The sequence below is a fragment of the Sarcophilus harrisii genome, chromosome 2 (genome assembly GCF_902635505.1).
Source record: "Sarcophilus harrisii chromosome 2, mSarHar1.11, whole genome shotgun sequence".
NCBI classification, from domain to species: domain Eukaryota; kingdom Metazoa; phylum Chordata; class Mammalia; order Dasyuromorphia; family Dasyuridae; genus Sarcophilus; species Sarcophilus harrisii.
In genome coordinates, this window is record NC_045427.1 from 616,374,816 (window position 1) to 616,397,188 (window position 22,373).

At 40.2% G+C, this 22,373-nt stretch overlaps 1 protein-coding gene across 1 annotated transcript in view; it reads left to right on the plus strand.

Moving 5' to 3' along the window:
- Window positions 1–5,227: 5,227 nt before the first annotated feature.
- Window positions 5,228–22,373, plus strand: part of LOC111718860 (taste receptor cell protein 1) — a 28,928-nt gene continuing 11,782 nt past the window's right edge. Inside the window, exons 1-5 of the mRNA XM_023495539.2 lie at window positions 5,228–5,270; window positions 10,146–11,614; window positions 15,416–15,477; window positions 19,477–19,634; window positions 20,562–20,692. Of these exons, the coding sequence (XP_023351307.2) occupies window positions 5,228–5,270; window positions 10,146–11,614; window positions 15,416–15,477; window positions 19,477–19,634; window positions 20,562–20,692 (1,863 nt within the window). The remainder of the gene's footprint in view (window positions 5,271–10,145; window positions 11,615–15,415; window positions 15,478–19,476; window positions 19,635–20,561; window positions 20,693–22,373) is intronic.

Sequence of the window (22,373 nt, forward strand, 5' to 3'; positions counted from 1 at the left end):
TCTGACCTCGGCCATAGATGGACCTCCTTGGTCCCAATGGGGTTTAGGTAATGAGTAGGGACGAGTTGGCTTATTCCATCACTGCTGCTGGAGGCAGAACTCAGGGCTCCCACCTCCCAGGCTTGTGTGATGGGGGTTCATGGCCCTGGGGGGTGGGAGTTGTGTGTTTGTGGCACTTGTGTGACCTGGAACCAGAAAGGACCTTAAAGACCATTTAATTCTTCTCCCCCAATTCCCATCTTCACTTGATACATGAGGGTGAGTCCATGGCTTAGTGATGGAGGCTTAGAAGCAGAAGTTCAAATCACAGAATCTATTGGAAGGACCCCTAATGGCCAGTCCCGACCTGGACCAGAATGCCCTGGGCATCATCTTTGTGCTGGGCCCTTGGTCTGGAGTTAGGAAGAGTTCAAATCCAGCCTTAGATACTTACTAGCTGTGTGACTGAGCAAATCACTGTAGTTATAGTTTGTTAAATTGTAAAATGGATATAATAACAGTACCTACCTTATAGAGTTTTTTTTTAATTAAAGCTTTTCATTTTCAAAACATATACATGGATAATTTTCAATATTCACTCTTGCAAAACCTTGTGTTCCAATTTTTTCCCCTCCTTTCCCCCATCCCCTCTCCTAGAGGGCAAGTGATCAAATATATGTTAAACACGTACAATTCTTCTATACAAATTTCTACAACTATCACGCTGTTCAAGAAAAATCAGCTCAAAAAGGAAAGAAAGCAAATAATAACAAGAAGAGTGAAAGTACTATGTTGTAATCTACACTTAATCCCCTCCCTGGGTGCAGATGGCTCTCTCCATCACAAGACCATTGGAGCTGGCCTGAGTCATCTCACTGCTGAAGAGAGCCACGTCCACCAGAAGTGATCATTGTATGATCTTGTTGTTGCCGCCTCACAGAGTTGTTGTGAGGATCAAATGAGACAGTATTTGGAAAAGTGCTTAGCGAAGGTGCTGTATAAATTTTATTCGCTCCTCTCCCCAGGAGTTCAGGAATCAGTCATATAGCCCACCTCCCTTTATTTGACAGATGGGGAAACTGAGGCCCAGAGAAGTGATTTGTTTAAGGTCGCACCGTGGAGCTGGTATTTGCACAAAGGTTCTCTGACTTCTCATCGGACAGACTTCTCCCTTCACTGCACCATCCCTCTGTTTCTGCTTTCCCTTCTGATATTTAGACTGGAAACAGAGCTGTAACCGAAACCTGACTGGCTCCCCAGAATCAGACAGGTGCATCACACCTGCTCCTCCTCTTGGGTGGGACCCAGAAGAGAGTAAGAGTCTTAGATCCGTGGGGTGGGAGGCAAGAATGAGGGGGGGTGGTGGAGGGTGAGTGTAAAGGCTCACGGGCAGCCTCCTCCCTTCCTCCCTTTCTCCCTTGCCACACCCCCTCCTCATTTAAGGGATGGCTCATCTGGGCTGGGCTGAATTGGCTCTCCGGGTGTTGGAGTAGGGAGACGCTTCTCGGAGTAGGGAGACGCTTCTCGGAGCAGGAGACTCATTGTTCCCCCAGGCCACCCCAGGTGAGGGAAGAGGAGACCTGGGTCCAAGTAGACTTGGGGGAGGAGGTCCTTGGCTGGGGAAAATCCAGGCCAGAGGAGAGGTCCGAGACAGGGAGAGCTGGGTCTGAAAAGATAGCAGAGAGGAGAGCCCCAGGGCAGGGGATTCCTAGCTAGGGGAAACTTGGAGAGATCCATTGGGAATTGGCCTTTGACTCTCAGCCTTTTTCCATTCCTACTAGAAGTGTGTTAAGAATACAAGGAGACCATAGGAGTATTTGATAGTGATCCAGGATAGGGCCCTGAGATAGGGAGGATCTTAGCCAGAGACAGAACAGCTGATTCTTTATGTGGTATGATTTGTGGCAGAGGGGGCCACCGGGAGGATCTTTCTGGCCAGAATTTCATACTCACCTACCTGGGTAGGTGACCCTGAAATTTACCCATTGGAGCTTCACTCCTTGGGCAAAATGGACATATTCCCACCTCCCACCTAAGCTGTTCTCAGTTACTTATACTTTCCTCTGAATGAATTCAGAGGATTCCTTTGTCAGAGCAGACTTTGGTAGGTGAGAGGAGGGGATTCTGGGAAAGGGAGAATCACCAAGGGAGGAAAGGGCCATCAAATAGGAAGGCAGTATATGGGGACCTCCCCTCTCTTTCCCTTGCCAGAAATTTAGGAGGAAAGGATGGAGGGCTAAGATCAGCTAAAGGAGGAATGAGGTTTTTAAATGCACAAAGATCCTGGCAGGAATGGGTATCCTTGGTGACTTTTCAAATGTGGTTTCTTTTTGCAAGTTCCCCAGGGATTTCCTTCTTCTCCAAAGAAGATTTGGATCTTTATTTGACCACTGCTAATTGATAAACCCTCCCTCTTCCTCTCTGTCTCCCTCTCCCTCTTCTTCCTCTTTCTCTCTCTCTCCTTTTCCCCCTCTCCCCATCCTCCCCTCTCTCTCCCTCCCTCTCTTCCTCCCCCTCTCTCTCCCTTCTCCCTTCTCTATCTCTGTCTCTTCCCTGCCTGTCCCCCAAGGGTGATGGTAGGATGAAAACACATGATTCATCGATATGGCCACTTCTTTGGGACTAAAGACATACCAGGTTAACAAGGACCTGCATCAGGGTGGAGGGTGGGAAAGTGGGACATAAAGGAAGGCTAGAGACAGTAACTTTGACTCAGCCCCTGCTGAAAATTTGAATTCCCCTGACAAGTCCTTCTTCTCTTCATTCTTCTCATCCCTTTTCTATTCCCTTCTCTTCCCCCTCCTCTTCCTCCCTCTTCCTGCCTCCTTTAATGGGAGCTCTGGCCCCTTCTGTATCTGTGGCAGACAAAAAGAAGAAGCCATGGGAAGGACAGGGAAGAGGCATGTGGGGGGGGGAGAGGGGGAAGAAGAGATGGAGAGAAGGTCGAGGAACAAGAATAAGAGAGGGGGGACAGAAAGACCCATGGGCAGAAAGACTGGAAATGATATGGGGAGAGAGAAATGATAAAGGCAGAGGAGGGGAGAACAGAGAAAATTTACAAGGAAGCTGAATTGGAAAAGAAGAAAAGGAGAAGGGAAGAAGGACAGGGGAAGGAGTAGGAGTACAGATGGGACTGGAGGGAGATGATGTTGAGCAGAGAATACCAGCTTCTCAGGTGACAAGGCGGGTCACTGGGGCAGTTCTCTCCTCCTAGCCTGGATAGGGCTAATCCAGCCAGGAATGTGTCTGCTTGCCACCACTGGAGGCGGGGATCTGATACCAGCTTGCTGAACTTGGCTTGGGAGAGAGACACTTGGCAGTCACAGTCCTCTGCTCCCTTATCTCCTGTCACTCATCTCCCCCACCTCCCCCACAACAGATCTCCCCCCTCTCCACTGTGTAGCCAACATTCAATAGAACTTTTAATATTTTCCCTAGACTAGAGAAATGTAGCCTACTGGAGGCAAATCTTTAGTTAGAAATGGGATCTGGTTGTGGATAAGAAAAAGGAAACTCCTGGGAAGAAGCTAGGAGCCCCTTTTAAGGGTATTTTGAAGTCAGCTCAGCTGGGCTCCAAAGAACTGATTGCTGAAATTTCAGTGTGAACATTTATACATTTATACCTCAGGAAAACTTTAAATCTTCAAAGAGCTGACGGTTAAAAATTTAGTGTGAACATTTATTCTTCAGAAACACTATAAATCAAGACTTGTTTGTTTCATTGATTGCCAATGCTAGACTTAAAAAGTGATGGAGAAAATGTTAATAAAACAGATTGAGCTTTTTTTTAAAATTAAAACCTTTTATTTTCAAAATATATACATGGATAATTTTCAACATTCACCCTTATAAAATCTTGCATTTTAAATTTTTCCCTACCCTTCCCCTCACCCCTTCCCCTAGATGGCAAGTAATCCAATATATGTTAACCATGTACAATTCTTCTGTACGTATTTCTACAAATATTGTGCTGCAAAAGAAAAATCAGAGCAAAAAGGAAAAAACTGAGAAAGAAAACAAAATGCGAGCTAACAACAACAAAAAGAGTGAAAATGCTATGTCGTGAGCCACACTCAGTTCCCACAGTTCTCTCTCTGGATGCAGATGGCTCTCTCCATCACTAGACTATTGGAACTGGTCTGAATCATCTCATTGTTAAGGAGAGTCCTGTCCAACAGATTGAACTTTTTAAAGTATCTAAACATTTATTAGACCACCCCATCCCTATTTTACAACCACTTCCAAGATAGGGCCAGGAGGCAGCTTTAAAGATGGACCATCAGGGACCCCTTTTGAGTATAAAGTCTTAAAGAATCCCAAGAGATTCTTCATCTTTCCCAGGAGACTAGCACTAACGTAAGATAGTCTCAGAGTTTCTGAATGTAGGCTTGGCTCTCTGGGAATGGGAGTGGGTGAAATCCAGGGAGGAGAGGATGGCCCAATGATACTAACTGGTTTACAAAGTACCTTATAGAATGTACCTATTTAACCTATATCAGGTAAGAGAGGAAGGGAGAAAAATGTAGAGCACAAAATTTTACAAAAATGAATGTTGAAATACATGTTCTTTACATGTATTTGGAAAAATAAAATGCTATTGAGAAAAAGCCCCCAGTAAAATGCCTTATATGCACAATCTCATTCCACATCTACAACAACCTTACAACAACAGGTACTACAATTATTAGAGGCTCCTTTTTTACAGGAAGATACAGAATCTCTGAGAGACTTGCATCAGAGAAAGGATTTGAATCCAGAACTCACCAGATTTTCTCTACATTTGCTCTTACCATTACACTCTCTGATTCTCAGGCATAGTCTGTGCTGGGAGCTTTAAGGAAAAATCCCTCCCAAAGGTCAGAGACATCTAAGGTTGAATTTAACAATCAGTGATTGGTAATCTATTGTGAAAGACCCCAGGAAGAGCTCTGATTGTTGTCCTCACACGCTGGCTTTCCCTAGTCCCTGAAATTTTCCCATCAGCTATTCACCCTTTTGGGCTGAGTGTGGTTTTCTCCAGGTTCTCCTTCCACTGCAGATGCTCCTGAAAGGGAAACTTGGATCATTTCTGGGGAAGGGACAGGAATTTTGTTGACTAGTTTCAGGCCTTCCTCTCCTCTTCCGGGCCACTGGGAGGAGGGTGTCAGGGAGTTACTCGAGACATGTGCTTTCTGTTCCTTTGAGGAAAGGAGGAGGACTCCATATTAACCAGCAGCAGCTCAAGGAAAAGACAATTTGGCATTTCAAAATGAATTGGAACTCTGCTCCAATGGCCCGGCTTCTGTTGTTAGGTAAGTGAGGGGACTGGAAGGATAGCCAAGGAGCCCCGGGGAGGGGGAGCCCATAGGCTAAGTCTTTCTCTGGGAATTTTGCCTACATACCTCCAATTTCTACCATCCTTTCCTATCCCAGACGCTTTCCCACCCAGGGATCTCATCAATAAATCATTCTGCCTATCAGTCAGTCAGGAGTATTGATTACACACTGATCTCTCCTTCCTGTGAACACTGACACTGGTAGCTGCTCATTCTTTTTCTTTTTCTTCACTCTGAGTTCCCAAGGGCTACCAAACAATCTTTGGGATCTTAAGAGAGACTATAGTCCAACTGTGCCCCCTCTCCCATTTATTTTACATAAGAGCCTTCAATTCAGTTATTAACATAGAGACTTTCCTGAATCCCCTCCTACCAGCTGCTAGTGCCTCCTCTTTCAACTACTTTCTTTTCATTATTTATACATATATATGTGTGTATACATACATCATCTATTATATATGCAATATATATTATCTAATATTATAGTATTATATATCATATAATACTTAGTATAATATATTATATCTCTATCTGTATTCTGTAATATGGATGATGGGACAGGGTGTATACTTGAATCATTTCTAGTGACAGATCTGCTCTGGACTCTTGCTAAAGGGGATACACATTTGGAAGCTGGGGCACACGTGCCATTGGAAGTGACCCAAGCAAAAGTTTAGCACCATCACTCCTGTTGCATCTATATTTTGTATATACTTATATATGTACTTTTTGTCTCTCCAGTTAAAGGTAAACTCCTCAATTTATTTCACTTTAATCTTTGTATTTCACTTTTGTCTGTGTATTCTCATTACTTAGTGAGTAAATCCTCATTGAATGATTGATGAAGGATATGAGTTTTTTGGTGTTAGAAAAAACCTTCCCAATAATCAGAGATATCCTAAATAACAACAATGGCAACAAGAAGTAGCATTTATTAAATTATTACTATATTCTACTTAGCATAGTACTACCACAGTACTTAGCACTGGAGTTACAAATGCCAAGAAAAAAGAAAAAATTTCCCTGTTCTCCAGGATCATATATTCTTTTTTCCCCTTTGTTTCTTTGTTTGTTTGTTTCTTTCATGCTCCCATGAGCACAGATTTTAAACTGGAAGGAACTTCTAAGATCACTTTTACAGATGAGGAAACTGAGGTCCAAAAGGGCTAAGTGACTTACCCAGGCCCTTATATGCTTATTTGTTGATTGGTATAGAGTGGCTACTTTGTATCTAGCACTGTACTAAAGAACACTATTGATGTGTGTGAGTGTGAGTGCAAATAAAGACAGCCATTGCCTGATAGGACTTACAATGTAGCTAGAAATATATACAGGAGACATAGTGAAAAAGTCAGTAAGGAAAAAAGATTTATTTGTAAGATTTTACTGTAGAAGGTTAGTGAGGACCACAATGGGATGGGACGGTCACAGAGGACTTGCTGGAGGAAGAGGAACTTGAGCAGTTCCCTAAAGATTCAGGAGGAAAGGAAGAAGGAGAACACTTTGGGAGGAGGGCTAGAGAGAAAGGGACTGGAAAGCAAAGGAAATGAAACGTTATACTTATCTTAACCTTTTGTTGTTTTAAAATTTGTTTTTCTGGTTATATATGTATATCAATTTTAAAATACATATTTCTTTATGAATCATATTGGAAGAGAAAAATCAGAACAAAAGGGAAAAATCATGAGAGAAAAGAAAAACAGGAGAAAAGGGGAAAAATCGAAAATAGCATATATTGATTTATATTCATTCAGTCTCCCTGGTTCTCTGGATGCAGATGGCGTTTTCTATCCCAAATTTATAGGGATTGACTTGGATCACTGAATTGTTAAGAAGAACCAAGTCTTTCATAATTGATCATTGCACAATCTTGCTGTTACTATGTACATTATAGTCCTGGTTCTTCTCGTTTCACTCAGCATCAGTTCATGTAAATCTTTTCAGACCTTTCTAAAATCATCTTGATAATCATTTTTATAGAACAATAATATTCCATTACTTTCATATGCCATAATTTATTCAGCCATTCCCCAATTGTTGGGCACAAACTTATTTTCCATTTCTTTGCCATTACAAAAAGAGTTGCCACAAACATTTTTGCCCATGTGGTTCCTTTTCCCTCATCCTAGCCTTTTGAAATAGCCTTTGAAATAGCTTTTGAAAGTGGGATAGAGACTTTTCTCTTTATTTTGTGAAATAGTATGTAGACATCTGAAGCCAGAAGCATCACTTCTGCTTCCTTTGTGATAATTTCCTCTTCCACTGCTATGCCATCTGATATCTTTTCTAACTAATTGACTTCGGCATATTTGGGCAGTTTTCATCCTCCTCTTCCCTTTTGCATTTAGAACAATGAATAAATAAAATAAAAATAAATACAAAATCCTTTATATTAAGAATTCAGAAGAGTAGTTTCTCCCTGGCAGTGATTAGATACATCTAATCCCTGATCAAAAAATTCATAAGCATCTTTTACCATAACCCAGCAAGCCAGGTTCCATTCTTCCACACCATCTTGCTAACCAGAGGTTTCTTCCTGACCAACAGCTATGTCATCTTATTTCTTGGAGCTATGCAGCCCAAGGTTGGATTCATTATTTTTGGCTAACCTTTCACATTGCTGGGACAGCTAGGGAGCGCCATAATGCACGGAGTACTGAGCCTGGACTCAGAAGAATCTGAGTTCAAATGTGGCCTCACCAGCAGTGTGGTCCTGGTCAAGTCACTATTTGACTCAGTTTCTTCATCTGTTAAATGTGCTGGAGAAGGAAATGGCAAACCACTCTATTATCTTTGTCAAGAAAAATCCAAAAAGGTCATTAAAAAGTCAGATATGACTGAAAAATAACTCCATACAACTCATATTGCTAACTCATTGAGCTTGAAGTCCACTAAAGCCCTCTTTTTCAGTCAAATTACTTTGTAAGCAGGCCTCTCACATCCTGTATTTGTGAAGTCTTATTTTTTGAACTTATGCTAGAATTTACTTTTATCTCTATAATTTGATCTTGTTAGATTCAGCCCAGTTTTCTAGCCTATCAATATCTCTGAAGATATTGATTCTAAAATTTAGGAAATTTGCTATTCTTCCAAGCTTTTTGCCCTCTGAAAATATGCTATACCTGCCATCTCTCCTAAATCATTTTAAATAGTACAACTTTGGGCAGCTAGATGGCATAGTGGATAGCGCATCAACCCTGAAGTCAGGAGGACCTGAGTTCAAATATGATCTCAGACACTTAACATTTCCTGGCTGTGTGACCCTGGGCAAGTCACTTGACCCCAGTTGCCTCAGGGGAAGAAAAAAAGAAATAAAAATAATCTGACATGATCTATTTTTGTCAGTCACATTGCTTCCTGGGTGATCATAGACCTTTCTTTAATAAATATTCTTTAATACTGGAAATACTACCTATAGCAATAAGAGAAGAAAAAGAAATGGAAGGAATTAGAATAGGCAAAGGAAACAAAATTATCAAACTTCATGGATGATATGATAAAATACTTAGAGAATCCCAGAGAATGAACTAAAAAACTAGCTAAAGTAATTAACAATTTTAGCAAAGTTGCAGGAAAAAAAACAAACCCACACAAATCATCAGCATTTCTTTATATAATCGACAAAGCCCAGATATAAGAGAGAAAAATTCCATTGATAACAACTGTAGACAATGTAGAATACTGCCAAGAAAAACCCAGGAACGATATGGAAACAATTATAAAACACTCTTCACATGAATAAAGTCAGCTCTGCACAACTGGAAAAATATTACTTCCTCATGGGTATGCTGAGCCAATATAATAAAAATAACAATTCTATCTTGATAAAACTTATATATTTAGTGCTATACAGACCAAACTACAATTTTTTTAAGAACTAGAAAATATAATAAAATTCATTTGGAAGAACAAAAAGACAAGAACGTCAAAGGAATCAATGAAAAAAATATGAAGAAAGATGACTCAGCTATACTAGATCTCAAACATTTATAAAGTGGCAATCATCAAAATAATCTCGTACTGGCTAAGAAATAGAGTGATAGACCAGTAGAAGAGATTAGGTACATAATACATTATAGTAAATGACCATATTAATCTAGTATATAAAAAACCTAAAGAGCCAAACTTTTGGGACAAAAACTCATTATTTGACAAAATCTGCTAGGAAAAGTAGAAAATAGCATGGCAGAAATTAGATATAGACCAACATCTCATACTGTATACCAAAATAAGGTCAAAATGGGTGCATGATTAATGCTAAAGGGTGATACCATAAACAAATTAGGAAATCATGGAACATCTCTCAGTTCTATGGATAAATAAAGAATTTAGGATATAGAGATGTATGCTTACAAGATATAGAGAGCATTATAAAATGTAAAATAGATAATTTTGCTTATATAAAATAAAAATGTTTGCATGAAAACAAAAACAATGTAAGCAAAATTAGAAGGAAAGCAGAAAACGGGGGGGGGGGGGAATTGTGTAACAAGTATGAATGAAAAGGCCTCATCACAAATATAGAGAATTGAGGTAAATGTATAAGAATACAAGTCATCCCAAAATTAATAAATGGTCAAAAGATATGAACAGAAAGATTTCAGACAAAGAAATCAAAGCTTTCTATAGTCATGAAAAAATGCTCTACACCATTATTGATTAGAAAAATGCAAATGAAAACAGCTCTGAGGTACCATCTCACATGTATCAAAGTGGCTAATATGACAAAAATGGAAAATGATAAATAATGGAGGGGATGGTTGTGGGTTATTTTTACCATCATCATCATTGCTCTTTCATAGTCCAGGCTCTTCCCGGATTAGACTAATGAAAACTATTCATTTTTCTCAGATTTCTTGGTAGTTTTGGTTTCATCCCAACATTATCCACGTGATTCCAGGGACCTCATCCATCATCATATATCACCCCTAGGTCTACTGGAATCAATTCAGTCTTCCTCAGAGGATAATATGAAGGGACCCTCCTCCTGGATAGCTGTAGATACAGAGATATCCACCCCATCACAATCAAAATCCAGAACCTCCTCTACAACAAGGGTTCAAAGACCAGTCTCTATGGGAGTTTTATCTAAAATGAACTCTGAATCTGGCCAGCATTCTCCAGATGAGTCTAACAAATCTGGACTGGCCAGGCAACCAACTGGAACCTTACCTGCCCATACCATAATGCCGGCTTCTTCTTTTGGGATCAACAGTTCCACATCAACTCAGGCATCCATATCTGTTCCCCCTCTGATGGAAGGACCAGAGAATCCTGGTACAGCTGAAGCAAGTACCTCCTCACATCTGACACTGGCTGCAAGTGATCTGAGGAATGCCACTTCTACAGCCACCTTGGAGTCAAATGCTTCCACACCTGCTTCCATTATATTAGCATCTGCTAAGCTTTCATCTCCAGTGGTACCTAAGTTTCCTGTCCTGGTTACTCTTCATCCTAAAGAGACTGAGACTCCTACTCCCGAACCTTCAGGGCAGCCAGAATCTGAATCTCCTCTAATTGGAGGATCTCTACCAATCTTGATACAGGACACAAATCCACCAAGTGATGCTAATGTTTCCAGTGCAGACTCTGGCTCAAGGAGTCCTTCCATCCTTTCATCTCTATCAACATTGTTACTACTGTCTCCAACGCAACATATGCCATCACCACCATCATTATCATTATTACCATCAACACCAATGATTTTAAATGCATCCAAGTCTACCACATCTGGAATTCCCAGAGTTCCCTCTGTGACTTCATCTACGTCAATGTCCACCGAGCCCTCAATCAACACCTCCACCCTACAATCCTTCCATCAAACTACCCATCAAGAACTAGAACCCACCACATCTGACCCTACCAGATTTCTACCATCTGGATCTACTCTGACAACAGGCTTATTAGCCCCAGGGTTGACAGTTATTTCTGATGCAACTAGTGTAATAGACTCATCTCCCACCTCTCTGGTCTCCCTGGAAAATTTCTCCAGCATTTCATCTGCCTTATCACCTACTACTCCAAGTGTTCATTTGACATCCACCCCCACCATCACGCCTTACCTATCTTGGTCACATCCTTCAATGACTGAGTCTGTAGATTCATCATGGAGCCCCACCTCTGATGGGACTGAACTTTCCATGCCTTCTGCCTCTTCTGCTCAATACTCTTCATTACAGGACTCAGTATACCAATCCCCAGGTTATAACCATGTGACTCGACCCTTGAGTTTCAAAATCACCAATGAAATCTTCACAGCTGCCTTCTATGATCCCACCTCCCTGGAATACAGGCTCCTGAGTGAGAATGTGCAAAATCAGGTGGGTTGAGTAGATCATCTTCATTCATTTTAATTTCATTCACTTATTTGTTTCAAAAAGTAGTTACTAAGAGCTTTGGATGAAGATCCAGCAAAGGAGACTGAGAAGGAATGAGCATATGGTCGAAAGAAAACCAGGAGAGCTCAATATCATAGAGAGCTAAAGAAAAAGAGAATATCAAAGAGAAGAGGGTAATTGACTGTGTCAGAGAATGCAGAGAGGTCAAGAAGGATGAGATCTGGAGAAAGGCTATTTTATTTGGCAGTTAAGAGACTATTGGTTACTTTGGAGATGATAGCTTCATTTGAAGGAGGTCAGAAGCCAAACTTCAGAGAGTTAAGAAGAGAGGGAGAGGAGAGGAAGTAGAAGCAGCAAGATAGCTTTCTCAAGGCTTTTACTCATGAAAGGGAGTAGAAATACAGGATGAAATTTAATGAGAATGGATGGACCAAGTGAAATTTTTTGCAGATGGGGAAGCTATAGATGTCTTTGCAAATACTGGGAACACATCCACTAAAAAGGAAGAGACTGAAGATTAGTGAGAGTGGAAATGATAGAAGGAGCAATTTGTTGGAGAAGAGAGGTTGGAGTGGAATTGCTTGTGCATATAGAATAGTATGTCTTAGTGAGAAGAGCTACCTTTTAATGCGAGACAGGGTTGACCATGAAGAGAAGAGAGAGTGCTTTTAGTGAATGGCCTCATTCTTCCCCCAGTGAAATACAAGACAAGATTCTTAGCAGAGAGGGTAGGGTGCGTGCTAAGTCCTATAGAAATTTGAAGAGGGATCAAAAGATTAGGAAAATCTATGCAGTGTGTAGAAGAGTGAATTGATTGATTAGAAAAATCTAAAATGATTACTTTGCTGCAGTGAACCTATTCAGCAGAATTGTGATTATCTTTGTGCATAGGAACAGGAATAAAGCAGTGAGTGAATGGTGGAAGTAATCCTAAGCTAAGATTTGGCAGGGTAATATTTATTGATAGGACAAGGAGCCAAGGCATTTGAAAGAAGAGGATTTTGTAGAGTTGAACTGGTTTATCGGGGGTCAGGTTCTTGAAGTTTCATGATATTCTCCTGTGTCTTTAAGTAACATATGAGTGGGAGTGAAGACAGTGGATGATGGGAGTTATCCAAAACTGAGGCTTGCTAGGGTGAGATCTTTGCTAGGATAACGGATTAAGATACTCAAGAGTACAGAATAGGGCAGAGCTCAACTGTTTCACCAAGGGGTCAAGGTGAGGGAGGAGACTATAACCAGTGCAGGGGTAAAGAATTGAAGAATGGAGAGATTGGAGATCATGGTAAGGATGAAGAATAAACTTAGGTACTATGATGCAGAGGGAGAGGTGGATTGACAACAGATTGTGATGAGATAAAGGAATTTTCAGTTCCCAAACATGGAAGTAGAACACTTGTGGGTGATGGCAAGATCAAGGGTATAACTTCTGTGTATAGCTGAGGTGAGATGGAGGAGTAGGTCATGAGAAATGAGGAACTGGGAGGTTAGGGTATTTGACGAAGTATCGACAAGTATATTGAAGTCACCAAGTCCGACAACAGGAGTTGGGGAAAAGAAAGTCAGTGAACCAGACACTAAACTCATTAAGGAAGGAAGAATAATGTCACAGCTCTCTGTAAATAACAGCTACTAGAATCTTGGGGTGAAAAAGGATTGAGTGAATTTCAAAGGATGAGTGGTTGCTGAGTGATGGTGTTAGAGGGAGATTCTGGAATGGCAATGGGCAACAAGGAGTATTCCAACTCCCCCACCTTGACCAGTGAGTCAAGGGGTATGGGTGAAAATTCAGTCAGTACTGGAAAGGATGACCAGGGAAGTTACATCATTGGGAGGGAGCCGGATCCCAGTGAGTACAAGAAAACAGAAGTCAGAAAGGACAATGTTTAAGATGAAAACAAGTCCATTACTTATGGAACAGGCATTCCAAAGCACAGTAGACGGGATAGGTAACTTTAGAATGGTAGGTTAGAGGTTGGATAGGTTGAAAGGGAAGGGAAGAAGGAAATAATTAATGGGGGAGTAGAGAATTATGTTCTGAGGGTTCAGAGTCATAGTGGTGGGATGTGTATGATGTGTTTGGATTTGTTAGTCAAAATTGAAAATTGAAATTGAATTCGGGTGAGCCATCATCATCCTTAGGGGTTTGACTTTGGGTTTTGGAGTTTAAGAGCCTAGTTCTGCCATTCACGTCCTTTGAGTTGTTGAACAGATCATAATCTCTCTGGGACTCCGTTTTCTCACCTATTAAATGAGGGAGCTGAATAAGTGACCTCTAAGACCTTTACTCTCTATACATAGATTCCTTGATCAAATGCTATTAAAAATATTATGAGACTATCTGTATCTTTAAACTTTCCAAGGTAAAAGTATGGTCCTATCCATTAATTTTTTTTTATCTTTGAATAATCCCTGAGAGTCATACAGGTAGGTATTACTATTTTCCCATTTGACAGATGAGAAAATGAAGTGAAATAGCAGCTTTTTCTAAGTATCAAAGAAATTATTCAAAATTATCCAATCTTAGACAATGGTCTGCAGTTAGCTATTTATAACCCACTGATAAAAAAAGCTCAGCTCAAACAATTGTAATAAAAAATCTTATAGTCTTCTATAGTCAAACTCTAATAGAAGTAGGAGCCACTAACCTGTACCCAAGGATCTCTATGGACCTTATATTGATTTAGAAAACTGCATATTAATATTACCTGTGTTTTGTTGTATTTTTATTTATTTTGTTAAAATTTCCCAAATACAATTGTATTTGTTTCAGCTCCCCTTTGGGAGAGTTCTGGACCACATATGGCCCATATATATAGGTTGTCAAGGAAATAAATTCTCTTCAATAATGAAGACCCAGTTTGCAATCCACCTAAAATTTATAATCTTGGGGATTTGCCTAAAGATGAATCATAGCAACTCTATTCAACTATTAGCAGTGACTCTATAACTCGGACTTAGAGAATCATGTGGGCTATTAAAGGGCTAAGGGCTTTGTCCACACCATGGAGCTATATGAAAAGCCTTGATTCCAGTCCAACTCTAATTAGACTGAATTGTGAGAGAGATTGTGACACAGAAAAGGTACAGTGTGTAATAGAGTGGACAGAAGCAGATCTTAGAGTCAAGATGACCTGCATTTAAATGCTATCTATTACATACTGTGTAGCTGTGGGCAAGTCATTTGTCTTTACAAGGAAATCTCCAATGAGTTATTGAGGAGTTTCTGATCAACAGCTCCATACCGTCTATATTTATGAAGTCTCAGATCCAGACAAAAATAAACAATGACAAATGTATACACATACACAGTGAGTCAGGAGGCTTTAAAGATCTGTTTCTAGGTGAAAGGGTATGTGGGATTGAAGTGGGGTGTGTGTGTGTGTGTGTGTGTGTGTGTGTGTGTTTATATGTGTGTATATATTAGATTGTTGTTTTAAACTTAGATTTTATGAGAGCATAATGAGGTTATTGAATGAAGATAAAATTTGGAATTAGGAAATCTGTATTCTAGTCCCAATTCTACCACAAACTGATAGTGGACCTTGGGCAAGCAACTTCATCTGGCTCAGCCTCAGTTTCTTCATCTATAAAATAGAGATAATAATTCATGTATGACTTACTTTGCACAGTTGTGAGGATCAAATGAGATAATCAGATGTGTAACACTATACAAATGCCAGGGATTATTATTCTCACTTGGCAGGCATAGTGACTGCTCTTGGGAACCCCTAGCTTCTAGGAAGCGGATCAGATCAGCTTGTTTTTGTTTGTCCCCTCCAGCTGACGCCCATCTATCAAAGAGCTTTCTCCAGCTTTGATCGAGTGGAAGTCAATGGCTTTAGGTAAGCAATGATTGTCCTTAACCATGTCTCCTCTCGTTTCTTCTCCCCACCCCACTTTCAGTTCATTAAAAACCTGTAAGTTGATGACTCCATTTACCATCCCTATGATTTCATGGCCCCCAAACCTCTATGATTACCATTCCCCTATATGTGCTGTTTCTTCCATCAGAATGTAAAGTAGTTGCGATCATGAGCTATCTTTGTTTTTGAATTTCTACCCTTAGTATTTTAGCACAGTATAGGGCATATGATAAGTGGTTTAATAAATACTTTTTTCATTCATGCATTCATATTATATATACAGATAGATAAATATAATTCTGCATACTGGAAAATATACAAAAATAATTAAAATAAGATTCCTGTCATCAAAGAGTTTAATTTAGTGTGAAAAAATAAGACAGTAATATACATAACTATATAGGATGTTCCAAAAGTCAGTGCAGTTTTAAGCTTTAGCATCTTCTTACTTCATAGTACTTAGAATTCCTTTTATGCACTGATCATTCTCACTTATGCTACAGGGAGTTCCAAAAGTCTTAGTGCGAAGCCTAAAACTGCACAGACTTTTGGCACACCATGTATTATAAGTTATAATGATTAGTGCATAAAAGGTACGATAATGTCAGAAGAAGAAGATATCATTTCCAACTGGGCATATTAAAGAAGGCTTCATGAATAGGACTAGATTCTTAATCCTCTTCCTTCTTTATGTAGTTGTCATTAGTTGTAGTTTACAGGTAGGAACTAGCTTTGTTCCTAGCCACAGTCCAGAGGAGGGAATCATTTAACAAAATCTCTCCAAGCTCAGAATTATTCCTCTGCCTCTGTGTCCCTTCCTTTTCTTCTTACCAACCTCTCCTTGCCATACCCAGCAGAAGTAGCTTGGTGTCATGAAATGAAGCCCCCTGGGTAGAGAGTCAAGAAATGTGACCTGGTTATGAGATAGAGGTGGGGGGCAAAGAGAGAGAAAGAGAGTGAAAAAAAAATAGAGAGAGAGAGAGAGAGAGAAGAAGAAGAAGAAAGAAAAAAAGGGGAGAGAGACAAAAAATCTCTAGGATTCTTTAAGATCCCTTGCAGTAGAGATAAAGAAAGAACTGAGGAAAGAACATGTTCATTTAAACCAGATTCCCTAGAAGAAAAAGATTGTCTATGACAGTTACACAGTCAGCACCTGGGACAGCACCAAAGCTACCCTTGCTCCAGTCAAGAAGTTTTTACCGAATCCTACCTGTCTCCATACTGACCACATTTTTGACCTAAATCCTGGAATAAAGACAAGAGGAGGATACCCAATGTCTACATGAGGACCAACCAGTCCAAATAGAGTATAAGATATATACACAAAACAGTGAGAAACCAATGGATCATACTCTAGGGGCTGACAGAGACATCAGTGTAGGCTGGAATAATCAGGGGAGAGTGCTATAGTAGAAAGAACACCTGGCTTTGAGCCAGGAAAACTTATTTCCCAAGTTCAAATCTGCCCTCAGACACTAGCTGTGTGATCCTGGAGAAGTCACTTAATCCTGTTTGCCTCAGTTTCCTTATCTGTAACATGAACTGGAGAAGGAAATGCCAAACCACTCCTGGATTTCTGACAAAAAAAACTCCAAATGGAGTCACAGAGAGTCATTCTGAATAATAGCAACAATCACAAAACTGTGTCTCTTTTGGCATGTCCCATGAATCCTTTTGGAGAAGAGAGATAGTAGATGTTTCCTTGCAGGGTCATGAATCATGATCCTAGAATGATAAAACCACAAAATCTCAAAGTGGAAAGGACCTCACAGGTTGTAGTCCTGGAGAAACTGAGGCAAGACGGAGTTTGGTTTTTTAATATTTTAATAGTGGGGAATTTGGGCTAGCCGGTCAAACAGGACTCGTGTCCAAAAGATGTTTGAATCCCCAGCTGACTGCATGGGGACTCTTGTCTCAAAGCCTTTAGCAGCAAGTGATTAATTCCAGAGACTTTTATAGGGCTCCAGCTATTAGGGAAATAAAAGGGGGGGGGAGAATATTGGGTGAGTGGACAAGCCATAATTCCAGGAAAGGATCATAACTTAGTCCTAACAGGATGGGGGTCAAGATAAGAAGGTGGAGGGCAGGAAACAGCAAGTCTAAGGCAGGAAATAGCATTTGAGATAACCCACCTGGAGTTTTATGACTCACTGAAACGTGAGAGTGGCCAGAGCTTCGAGGCCCCAATTCTCTCAGCTCCAATGGGGCAAGGAAGTGGGGTGGCTACAACAATTCCACTCAGGGAATAACAAAACAACTCAGGGAAACCTCGGTACAACAATTCAGGGAAACTGAGGCATAGCAAAGTCACCTAATCGAATACATCATTTACTACAGCATCTGACCCTGGAGCTCATCCAGCTTCTGCTTAATCACCTTCAGTGATGGGAAGCTCATTACCATACATAGCAATCTGTCCCCCTGTTAAACAGTTATAATTGTTAGAAATTTGTTTTTTAGGTTAATCTGAAATATGCCTTCCTTTAACTTCCAGTCATTGATTGTACTTCTGCCTTCTAGAGCTGTTGGAGTCCAGCCTTCACACCAAGAGTGTGGATACCCAAGGCCAGGTGGAAATGTGTTTTGCAGTCTTCATTTTATTAATGAGTGCCAGCTTACTATATCTTTTAGACTAATTGTGATTCAACAGAATTGTAAACAGTGTTTTATCAATACCAAAATAGATGTTTTATAGATACCAAAGTACTGGTCCAAACAGAGTAGTAAATAGTAGAAATTATCATGCTCATGCACTTACCTCAACTATGTCCTTAAGTCATTGTTGAGGGGTAAATACTATACTTAAAATGCCTTGTTTCTACTGCATGCATTCTCCATCAAGATTATCCTGATTTTTACCAATATGTCTTTACAATTGTTAGGGAGATGGTGAGCCAACATGGGCATGGACCAACTGGCTCTCTATATCTGTTAGAGATGATGAGCCAGTGTGGACACGGACCTATTGGCCTTCTACATAGAGCCACCTAGAGTAAATGCAGAAAAAAATAAAAAAACAGCCGTAATTCCCCTACCTCCCACAAACACCTTCAATTTGCTTCATCATCCGAAATAACTCCAGTTTCCTCAATTATTCCTTATATGACATGGTTTCTAGTTTCCTCACCAGCCTGATTATAGTTCTCTGGATATGCTGCAACTTGTCAAGTTCTCAAAATGTGGTGCCCAGAATGGAACAGATCTAGTATGATCAGAGGAGCGCTGATTTCCCAGCATGGGATCCCATAAGCCATACACCACTTTATTAGCTGTTATTGAGCTTGTGGCCCATTAAACTCCTCAGATTTTTAACTGAGCTGTGATTAGACCACATTGCCCCCCATCCTGCTTACACATGTGATTTTCTGAACATAAGTGTGAGACTTTACATTTATCCTGACTTACTGACTATGCAGAATGACACATTTTCAGACGTGGCCAATATGAGAATTTGTTTCTCTTGACTGTGCATGTTTGTTAGAGAGTATGTTTTTAAGAAATATTTTTTGATAAACAAACAAACAAAATTCCTATTTGATTTCATCTCATTGTTTTAAATCCAGTATTTTTAACTTGTATGGATAACTTTGGATTTGGATTCCTTCATCCATTATGTTAAGAAGTCAAGAAGTTTGGACTTTATGCCATCCATTTGTTGTTGTTCAGTCATTTTTCAGTCCTATTTAACTCTTCATGACCCTATTTGGGGTTTTCTTGACAAAGATACTGGAATGGTTTGCCATTTCCTTCTCCAGCTCATCTCATAGATGAGGCAACCAAGGCAAACAGGGTTAAGTAACTTGATCAGGAACACACAGCTAGTAACTGAGGGCAGATTTCAATTGGGGAAATAAGTCTTCTGGACCTAGCCAAGGCACTCTATCCACTGAGCCATCTGTGGCATTGGTGGGTATGATAAACTTGCCAGCTATGCCTTTATCCAAGTACCTGATAAATATCTTGAACCCTTGTCTTTAGGCTGGGCTCAGTGGTGGCAAACACAAGCATTGTGTTTGGAAACAAGACTCGAGCCCCTTCTCCCATGGATATTGTCTGGGTCTTGTACCGGGAAGTGAAGGGAGTGGGGATGATGCTGGGTAACCTCTCTCTAGCTGAGAACAGCATCCAATCTGAAGGTAAGTGACACGCCCATTTTCATAACAGCATCACCAATGGTTCTCCTTCCTTCCCATTAGCTTTGTGTTCTTTTAAGCTCCATTCTAATGCAGATAAGGAAAGCCTGGGCATTGTCCCAGATGCTGTCCTCCTTGAACCATTACAGGATTGGTATCCTCTCAGCTCTTTTCAGTTGACCCATAGGGTTCCATAAAGAACAATTATCTATGGAGTTTTCTAAAATCTTTTGGATTCAAATAATTCCCCTGATTTGGAAAATGAGTCCCATAGGGTGACTCCGTTTGGGGAAAATTGGACAATTTGGAATTGTCATCAAATGACTCCCTTCCAACTCCAAAGGGCTCCCCTGAGATTGGAGTAATGAATTTGAATTCCTCATCTCTGTTTCCTCTGGAAGTTTATAGACTAAGTTTATCCCCTCTCAGTCTTCCTAGACTTTGCTGAATGGGTAAAATTATGTCCAATTTTAGGCCGAAGCTTTTCCATGTATAACTAACCATCAGGACTGTATCCCAATGATTCCCAGCGCTGAGAAATGGAGACCAGGATGAGAAAGTATTTAGCATATTGGACTAAAAAGATCGGAAAATTTTAGATTTATCTGATATAAGTTATTGCAATATTCCAAAAGGTACTTTTTAAAGGAAAATCTAAAAATAGGATTAGCAAGTTAGATGGTAGTGTAGATTAATCTGGGAAGTATTCCTGGAAGAGGGGTTATAAGGAACAAGAAACACAAGACCAACTTAATATGGATCTAACCAAAGAGGTACAAGGCTGAAGGTAATTGAGACAGAGGCAGCTTCTATTTCCCCTCCTTGTGGCCTTGATTGTCTCGGGGATCCCGGGGGACTGGTTCTGATAAGTTAGGAGGCTTGAAATTCTTACTCTGTCTCTCTGTCCCCCTTTCCAATCTGTCTCTGTAGCTTCCACACTAACTACCCTGGCCCCATTAATTGTGCATGTCTCCCTTACCACCATGGAACCCTTTGTGTCCTCACTCCTGAGACCTGGATCTGCCACCTACACTATCCTGGAAGGACAGACCATGGGGTTGGTAAGTCTGTTTTTCCTTAAGCCCCTGCATGGTCTACAGAAGTAAACTCACCATGCTGCAAAGCTAGTACTGTGTTTGCTCAGTGGGATCAGAGCCCTGAGTTAGCTGTGGTGTTGGGTGAGGGAGAATGGCAGAGAAAAGAACAATCAAAGCTTTTCTTAGGTAAGGAGACATAAACTTCAATCCCATTGAGGAGATGATGTGTGGGGATAGCTTCTTGTTTTTGTTTTTTTTTAATTATAGCTTTTTATTTACAAGTTATATGCATGGGTAATTTTTCAGCAATGACCCTTGCAAAAACCTTCTGTTCCAACTTTTCCCTTCTTTCCCCCCCACCCCCTCCCCCAGATGGCAGGTTGACCAATACATGTTAAATATGTTAAAGTATATGTTAAATACAATCTATGTATACTTGTCCATACAATTATTTTGTTGCACAAGAAGAATCAGACTTTGAAATAATGTGCAATTAATCTGAGAAGGAAATAAAAAATTCATAGCTTCTTGTTTTTGATGTTATAGCTGTTCTACCTCATTCCCCCATCCCTTCCCCATTCTGCAACTGTCTTTATTTGACTGGTCCCCTTAAGGGCCCAAACCTCTAGCTTTTCCAGAATCAAAGGGTCTTAAAGACTCAGAGGGGACAAAAATGAGAATTCCTCACATTTGTCTAGCACTTTATAATCCCCCAAGTGCTTTTAAAAATAGTCAACCTGGAACAATGCATATTTGTTGGTCCTCTCCCATATGCTGTATGTGGAAGTTCTCTTGGAAAGCATTGGAAGGAGGGGACAGGGGATCATAGATGAGGATGAGAGAGTATTTGCCCCTAAGAAGCACACGGTTTAGTTGGGAAGACAAGACATGTATTCCATTCATCCATCTATCCATTTGTCCATTCAATAAAATATTTATGAAGTGCCTACTAAGTACCAATATAAAAAAGGAAATGCCAAATGCCAGGAGAGCTCTGAAGAGGGAAATATCATTATTGCATTTGCTCCTCATTGCACACCTGTGAGGTAACCAGAGCAATTGGGGAACTAGGGTACAGAAAAATTAAATGACTTGTCCCAAAGCAGTGTGCTATAGGAAAAAGAACATGGGATTTGGAGTCAATGACTCTGAGTTCATCTCCTGGTTCTTCCACTTATGAGTTGTGTGTCCTTGGATAAGTTAGTTCTTTTTTTCACTTGTACAATGAGAAGGTTGGACTAGCTGAGCTCTGAGATCCCTTCTAGCTCTAAACTCTTTTGACTATAAAATACCAAATTAGGGAACTCAGGTTTGCTCACCCCCAATTTAATGTGATAATCTTGTATCTTGAGTAAAAACCATTTCAAAGACAGACACATTCACCATCACCATCATCACCACTACCATCATTACCATCATTACAAGAGCCAGCATGTACATAGATAGTATTTTGAAGTTTGCAAAGTGCTTTGTTAAAATTATTTTATTTAATACTCATAACAACCTTGAGATGTAGGTTCTATTATTATTTCCATTTTATAGATTAAAAAAAACTGAGGCAGACACATGTTAAATGACTTGCTCAGAAACACATAACTACTAAGTGTCCAAGGTTGGATTTGAACTCAGGTCCTCATAGGAGAATATTACATATTCTGTGATTTGGCAAATCCTCTTGTCATTATTATTATTAATTATTATTTGC